The 6968-nt window shown below is 50.5% G+C and overlaps 5 protein-coding genes across 6 annotated transcripts; 1 reads left to right on the top strand and 4 right to left on the bottom strand.

The window, feature by feature from the left end:
• On the top strand, nt 1-2434 carry PPTG_19880. 2 transcript variants are annotated; one of them, XM_008918473.1, is made up of 8 exons: nt 1-54; nt 139-174; nt 253-351; nt 437-490; nt 561-1492; nt 1559-1624; nt 1694-2104; nt 2173-2434. In XM_008918473.1, the coding sequence occupies exons 2-8, from the start codon at nt 159-161 to the stop codon at nt 2344-2346; spliced, it is 1752 nt and encodes a 583-aa protein (XP_008916721.1). In that variant the 5' UTR covers nt 1-54; nt 139-158; the 3' UTR covers nt 2347-2434. The 2 variants fall into 2 exon arrangements, with proteins under 2 accessions (XP_008916721.1, XP_008916720.1); XM_008918472.1 differs by having other exon boundaries at nt 1559-2104.
• Nucleotides 2435-2542: 108 nt separating this feature from the next.
• On the bottom strand, nt 2543-2992 carry PPTG_19879 (hypothetical protein; the record flags this gene model as incomplete). The annotated part of the gene is made up of 1 exon (XM_008918471.1): nt 2543-2992. One exon carries the CDS (start codon nt 2990-2992, stop codon nt 2543-2545), a length of 450 nt encoding a protein of 149 aa, XP_008916719.1.
• A 23-nt stretch (nt 2993-3015) lies between these two features.
• PPTG_19878 (hypothetical protein) lies at nt 3016-3669 on the bottom strand (the record flags this gene model as incomplete). The annotated part of the gene is made up of 1 exon (XM_008918470.1): nt 3016-3669. One exon carries the CDS (start codon nt 3667-3669, stop codon nt 3016-3018), a length of 654 nt encoding a protein of 217 aa, XP_008916718.1.
• Nucleotides 3670-3726: 57 nt separating this feature from the next.
• Nucleotides 3727-4071, bottom strand: PPTG_19877 (hypothetical protein; the record flags this gene model as incomplete). The annotated part of the gene is made up of 1 exon (XM_008918469.1): nt 3727-4071. The coding sequence occupies one exon, from the start codon at nt 4069-4071 to the stop codon at nt 3727-3729; it is 345 nt and encodes a 114-aa protein (XP_008916717.1).
• Nucleotides 4072-4100: 29 nt separating this feature from the next.
• PPTG_19876 (hypothetical protein) lies at nt 4101-4767 on the bottom strand (the record flags this gene model as incomplete). The annotated part of the gene is made up of 2 exons (XM_008918468.1): nt 4101-4281; nt 4355-4767. The coding sequence occupies 2 exons, from the start codon at nt 4765-4767 to the stop codon at nt 4101-4103; spliced, it is 594 nt and encodes a 197-aa protein (XP_008916716.1).
• Nucleotides 4768-6968: the final 2201 nt, after the last annotated feature.

Genomic DNA, 6968 nt, shown 5'->3' with positions numbered 1-6968 from the left:
CCCCCCCCCCTGCCTTCCTCCGGTTCCTCGCTGTTTGACGGTCCTTCGTGCCAGGTGCGTAGTATTCTCGTGGCGCAGACCGCGTAGAGATGACTCAAAGTCGAGGCGTTTTGATATCATTATTTCGTAACGGAACAGATCGGATTGACGGCACTCCAATGGCGGCTGCAGTTGGTAGGAAATTCAAATAAGAATATTCTGACGTGGAGGATTTCGTCGATTGGCTCACCTCTCAAATGTGATACTGAGCAGAAGACAACAGCCTGTACCCGATCGCGATCCTCGTGGACGAGCTGAAGCATGAAGACGTGCAGCTACGCCTCAACTCGATTCGCCAGATCCGCATCATCGGTAATTTTCCAGTCTCTTTCTATAATAACACCTCAAAGGACACCACACTAACATATAGCATCGGTTTATGGCGTATTATTACTAGCGGAGGCGCTAGGTCCCGAGCGCACCCAGAACGAGTTGCTGCCATTCATGAACGGTACAAAACGCTGTCATTTGTTCGGACGTCCTATTGGCATTTTTGACGCTGAACCTCCTTATCCTGATAGACTCGCTGGATGACGAGGATGAGGTGCTACTGGTGATGGCCGAGGAACTAGGCGACTTCGTGGACGTCGTGGGTGGACCAGCTCATGCCTATTTACTGCTAAAACCCCTCGAGTCTCTGGCTACGGTGGACGAAGCCTCAGTGCGTGACATGGCCGTACGATCGATCTGCAAAGTGGTGGAGGCCATGGAGCCAGACCATGTCTCCGAGCACTTTGTACCGGTGTTGCGACGTCTTGTCACCCGTGACTGGTTCACGTCACGTATTGCCTCGTGCAATCTTTTTCAGGTTGGCTACACACACCTTGCAGCCGATATTCAAGCGGAAATGCGAGGGATGTTCGGTCAACTATGCCGTGACGACACTCCAATGGTGCGCAAGGCCGCATCTGCTGCACTTGGAGGCTTTGCGTCCGTAATGGACGGTACTAGTGCCAGTGGAGAAATGCTACCGCTGTTTCTGGCGCTGGCTACGGACCGCCAGGACTCAGTTCGGATACACACAATCGACAACGCTGTTGCAATGGCACGTCTGGTACCAACGGAAGCGCTGTTATCGCAGGTGCTGCCGACGATCTTTGAGACGGCACGTGATGGCTCGTGGCGTGTGCGATGGTCAGTTGCCAACCGCTTTCCCGAGATCTGCGAGGCTTTGAATGCGGAGACGATCAATTCGACGTTCTGCGACTCGGTGGTGTCGTTGCTGGAGGACAACGAGGCGGAGGTGCGCACTGCGGCCACGTCAAAGATCCTTGGGGTTGTGAAGCTCCTGCAGCCTCAGCGGATTGTGGAGAAGATCGTACCGTGTTTTCAACGTCTCGCACGTGATATGTCGGACCACGTGCGCTCTGCATTGGCTTCTGTGGTGATGAAGGTTGCTCCGTTTTTGGGTCGAGACCTTACTATTGAGCACTTGCTGCCTCTCTTCCTGCTTGTAAGTGTTGTTGGGGATTTTCGTTGATATCCGTGGTATAAGCTGACTTACTGATGATTATGGCAGCTGCTAAATGACCAAAACTCGGAAGTACGCCTGAATGTTATTTCTAATCTCGAAGAAGGCAACAAGGTAAGCGCAATGATACGAATCTGCTGTCTAGTGAGTGTTAGTGTCAACCTGGTTGATACTGCTGAACAGGTGATCGGAATTGAGCTTCTGTCGCAGTCACTGCTTCCTGCTATCGTGCATCTTGCGGAAGATCGTCAGTGGCGGATTCGTCTGGCGATCATAGAGTATATTCCGTTGTTGGCTGCTCAGCTTGGACGCGACTACTTTGAGGAACAGTTGGCGCAGCTCTGCATGGCGTGGCTTGTGGACAATGTGTATTCGATCCGTGAAGCGGCCACAATCAACTTGAAGAACTTGACGGAGCACTTTGGCGTGGATTGGGCACGGACGAGTGTGGTGCCGCGGATCTCGACGATGCACTCGAACACCAACTTCTTGCATCGGTTGACGTCTTTGTATGCAGTGAAAGTGCTGTGCGAAGCCATGACCCCTGAGTCGATTCAATCTCTGCTTATCCCTCTGGTTGTTGAGCTGGCTCAGGTAAGGAAAGATGGTTCATCTTCCTTATTTATTGTGTTTATGTTTCTGACTGGTGTTATTACCTGTAGGATCCGGTCCCGAACATTCGTTTTAACGTGGCAAAAACACTGGAAGTGCTGGGCTCTAAAGTAGACACGGAAGCGCGCACTGCCACTGTCACTCCGTGTCTGACGGCGCTACTACAGGATAGCGATGCCGATGTTGTCTTCTTTGCGCAGCGAGCGCTCTCGAAGCTCGGTTAGTTTTAGGTAGATATCGCCTGTATCCCATTCACAAGAAACAATGCACTGCAATAAACCCAATTACTACTATTACTACTGATACTACTGCAATATCCAAGACAGCCGCGTTAGCTACCTCGTGGGTGGAAAACTTTCTCGTGTCCACGATTTTTTTTTTTGCCTACAAGCGTTTGAACGACTGCATTCGTCCTCGCCCTTACACCTCGCTCATCAGCAGTTCCAGCATGTTGATGGCGGCGTTCACGTCTCGGTCCCAGTACCTCGCTTGGCAGATCTTGTTCTCACAGAGAAGCACGACGTGGCAGTGGCGTGACTGGATCTCAGCCTGGGACCAATCACGTGGGAGGATTTTGCCCTTGACCTTCTTTCTCTTGGGCTTGTCGACGTTTTTGGGAAAGACTGGAGTAGGGTACTGGACGCTCGAAAGCGACTGGTGGCACTGCGAGCATAGCTTGCTCGTCCTGAACTCGTCCATGGAAACCACTGTCGCGCGCTTCCGCAATGCCTCTTTCAACCCCTTGACCGGGCTCGGAGCGTGGCCCTTGATGCCATCTCTCCGGCTCCAGTCACCGTAGGCTACACATGTGAGCCTACTCACAGTCGGTATGATCCGCCTAACAAGCGTATCCACTGCAACCAGAGCCATACGCTTCTGGAAGAAGCGCCACTTCAGGCACGGTCATCTTTGCAAATCTGTAGGATGTACGCCGCGTGTTGCCAAAAGTACTCGAGTTGCTTCAGGTACTGTTCATAGTTCGCTGTCTTGAATGAAGGCATACCGTCGATTACCTTCTTGTACTCGGGAAACTTCCTCTTTTGGCTCTCGTTCCAAGCGCGGAAGCGGTTGAACCCGGCAAGATGCCTGCACTCGCGAGTGGTGACGCTGACGGTCTCTCTGCCCGGGCACTGCCCTAGGCGTAAAATCTTTGGTTGACGAATCCACTTGGGGAAGTTGCGCTTGTTCTTCTTCTTCTGTTGTCTTGGACGACGGACCCTTCTCGGCTTGCGTCGACGAGGAGCCTGAGGTCGAAGGTATTGGCGAGCTGCTGTACACACCGACCGCATGCCGGGATCGAGACCGATGACTACGTCAGGCAGATAGCCAGCTGGAACGAGAGGATCGTCTTCTCCACGCTCCGGCTCATCTTGCTTCGGTCGGTAGTATAGAATTGACGCATTGTATCCATCGGCCTTAATCTCGTTGGCAAAGAGATGGCTGGCGTGGTTGTACTTCGCTTCGACTGTCATCTGCCGGAACTCTGGCTTCGGCACAGATTCATCCGCTACAGTCTCGAAGCGATCAATCGCAAACGCTCGTCGCATGACAGCACATCGGATAGCGCCAAAGGATGATCTAGAAATCTTCACTTGAGGCATGTTCTAGTCTTCCATTAGGTTTCCTTCTCCACGTTCGCGGATGCGAGACACAAATCCTGCCAACGTCGTTCCATTGATCACGATGTGAGCAGTTTTGAAAGCCGTAGACACTGGAAACAACGAGAACGCTCTAACCCCTTTCTCGTTCGGAACGGCCTCCATACGAGCCTCCACGACGCTCTGGAACTCCCATTTTAGCCGAATGTAGAACGCCAGGCCATTGTTCTTGATATTGCTGGGCCAAGGATTCCACTTCTCGCTCCACTTCTCTCCATCCGGGGTGAGCACGTCTCGCATCTGCAGCGCTTCGAGACAGTCAGTCTCCTCTACGTTGTAGCAAGCATACATGATCTGCCCGACGAGCTTTTGTTATCCTTCTATTTGGCTGGGCTCAGGTCGTCTCCCGTCTTCCCGAACTTGATCAGTACGTATGCCCTCAACCGCTTCCGAAACTGTTCTCGAGTCATCACGCCAGCGTTGACCACTAGTTGCTGTCGCAAAGCCTGTTTCAACTCTGAGAAACCTGTCATATTTGCGCCTTCGCGCAATCCGGCCTGACTTCGACCAATACGATAGATCTGAATGCTGTCCCAGAGAGAACGATTCTTTGTGGCGATCATGTGCGACATACGTGTGGAGGCCACAATGGTCGAAAAAGGTTTTGCCATAGTCTGGCAATGGAAGATCGTGCTTGAGACTGCGCAGTGTGTGGAGGTTGACGAGGTGCCACGTCTCCATCTGGATCGGCTTCATGGCTAGCGCAGTGCACTTGATCTCCTTCACAAGACGTTTGTCTGCGCACATCCTGTTCAGTCGACAGACAACAGATCGAAGAACTTTGCCTTTCTTGTACTCCTTCTCGCGAAGAGTACCAGCCGTCTTCGTTCTCGTTGCCTTCGGTACTACTTCTTTCATCTCTTTTACTCGTCGGGGTCCTGAATCTCCTCGACGACGTCCCAATCGCCCATGTAGTCGTCTCTCTTGCGCTTGCGACTCGTGGTTGAAATGAGGAAGTGAGTAAAGAGATGAGATTGCAACCACCATCTTTTGAACAAACGTTTGTATGGCCAAGTGCAACAACTGCGCTCAGCCATATCGCAGCGGTTCCGACATCCCAACATTTTCCGACGGTTGGGGACGTCGGCGATAGACAGTACAAAAACCTTAGAACATAATACAGTAAATGCTCTACTACCGGTATCGTGGTCCGACCATATCCTAGGATTTGATATATTTTCTAAAAGTAACACTACAAATTCAACTGAGAAGCAAGGAGAATAATATCCTCCACATCTACATCAGATCCGTAGCTTGTAAGATCGGTACCACTGCTTCTTTCTTCTACGGCATTGAAGAGAATGCCCGTGTGGCGAAAGCAGTTCTCAATGGTACGCTTACCTTGCACTTCACTCCAAATTTCCTTGCTCCATTGCATCGCCTGCAACTGGTCCACGGCGTACGCCTTACTGTCAATCTCAACGCCGTGCTTAATCTTGTCGTATACCCACTGGAGTTGCTTCCTTCTGTACGCCATTTTAAAGGATGCAATGATGCCAGCGTCCATAGGTTGTAGGAACGCAGTAGTGTTTGGAGGAAGAAACTCCACTCGAATATTGGTGCACACAAAATCCCCCAGTTTGTGTGAAGAGGCATTGTCGATAAGCAAGAGAATGTGACGCCCACACCCTCGCATATCCCTGTCAAAATTGAGTAACCACTCTCTGAAGATAACGCCTGTCATCAACGCCTTCTTATTAGAACGGTAGCTAAAGCCGAGTTCCTCCGCCGTGCGCTTCTTAAAACCGTGAGGCTTCTTTGCGTGCCCCAGGAACAGAACCGGCAGTTTGTCAGTCCCGTCCGCGTTTACAGTTAGAGGGAGGGTGATTCTTGTCTTTTTTTCTTGGTACCGCGGGCTCCTTTAGTACAAATTGAGCGGGTCGGAGCCATGGCGTAACAAAGCCCTGTCTCATCCATGTTGTAGATATCCTTAGGTTCGTACAGGTCAGTAATTTCTTGAAGTTGCTGATGACCTAAGGCAGTCGCTACAGGATCTGCAGAGTGAGCTTCACCAGGCAGCTTTCGACTCTTCAGTCGATGTCTCCGTTCGAAAGCGGTTAACCATCCGTCCGAAAAGGTAAGATCCCACGCATCACACAAGTCTTTCTGAATAGCACGAGTTTTCATCTTAATTAATTCGCGAGAAAGACACACACCGTTAGCTTCAACCTTCATAATCCAGTCACGTAGCAATTTCTCCAGCGCAGACGACGTCACTTGAAGTGGCTTACGCCTCTTTCCATCACCGTAGCCTTCGCTCATGATCTTGGTTGCGTTTTTCAGGATGTCGGAGACTGTTGTTTGTGGTGGCACTCGTTTTAGCTTGTACTCTGCCTTTGCCCACGTTCCCAGCTCTTCTTGAGTCATGTTTGGGCAATCAGCTGCCTTCTGGATAAGCCCACGCTTCTGCTGTATCTTCATCCATCTCCCCATGACTAGATGCGCTGCTCGTTGCAGGTTATGTTGTGTGAAGCGCGAGCTTTGCGCTGAGCGAGCTAGATTAAAGGACTGGGTCCGATGGATTCCCATCAGAGGCACAATCAATCCATCCCTCTTTAAAACGATTACATCGACAATTTCAGGGAATTAAGTTATACCAGTACCGGAATAGGAAGCATTTACTGTAAACATCATCAAAAAGCATACATCTGTGTTTCGTTTAAGTTCGAAACTTTTCATTGGCTCAGAAAGCTCTGTCAGTCCTCGAAAGCGTGCTCACAGCCGCAAGGAAAAGGCCTATAGAACCTGTAGGCCGAGAAAAACGTGTTTTTTATGTACCTTTATTATGGGCTTGGAGCCACGTACGCTACAGCCTGCAAATTCATTAATGAGACCGGATCACCCATGAGAGGCCTCTGTATTCATTCAGTGACAATTTAGTGACATTGAATCATCTTATTTAACCATACTTAGTTTTATTTTAACTAGCCAATGACAGAATGACATACATTAAACCTCGTTTAGGTTTTTAATTAGCCAATAAATGACTGCCAAATATTCCGATAAACACTATTCGACATCATTCTTCTTTTTTGTGGCTTAACGACACGGAGCTTAGCGACCCCCGCCCACAATTTCGACGACGAAGCTCAAAGGATGAGCGCGGGGCTTGCCCTGAGGAGCGGGATCGATACCCGCCGTCGCCGTTAGACTGGGGGGTGGGGGGTCCCTGAACGAAGAATGCGTTC

This window comes from Phytophthora parasitica (assembly GCF_000247585.1).
Source record: "Phytophthora parasitica INRA-310 unplaced genomic scaffold supercont2.211, whole genome shotgun sequence".
Taxonomy (NCBI): Eukaryota; Oomycota; class Peronosporomycetes; order Peronosporales; family Peronosporaceae; genus Phytophthora; species Phytophthora nicotianae.
The sequence above is the reverse complement of the archived record's forward strand: the minus strand, read 5'-3'. Positions and strand labels throughout refer to the sequence as shown.

Excerpts from the sequence above, each read along its gene's own strand:
- PPTG_19880 (XM_008918472.1), top strand. Across the intron at positions 1,493-1,558 it reads TGCTGCCTCTCTTCCTGCTT|CTGCTAAATGACCAAAACTC; the intron begins GTAAGTGTTGTT and ends TGATTATGGCAG. Across the intron at positions 2,105-2,172 it reads TGGTTGTTGAGCTGGCTCAG|GATCCGGTCCCGAACATTCG; the intron begins GTAAGGAAAGAT and ends TATTACCTGTAG.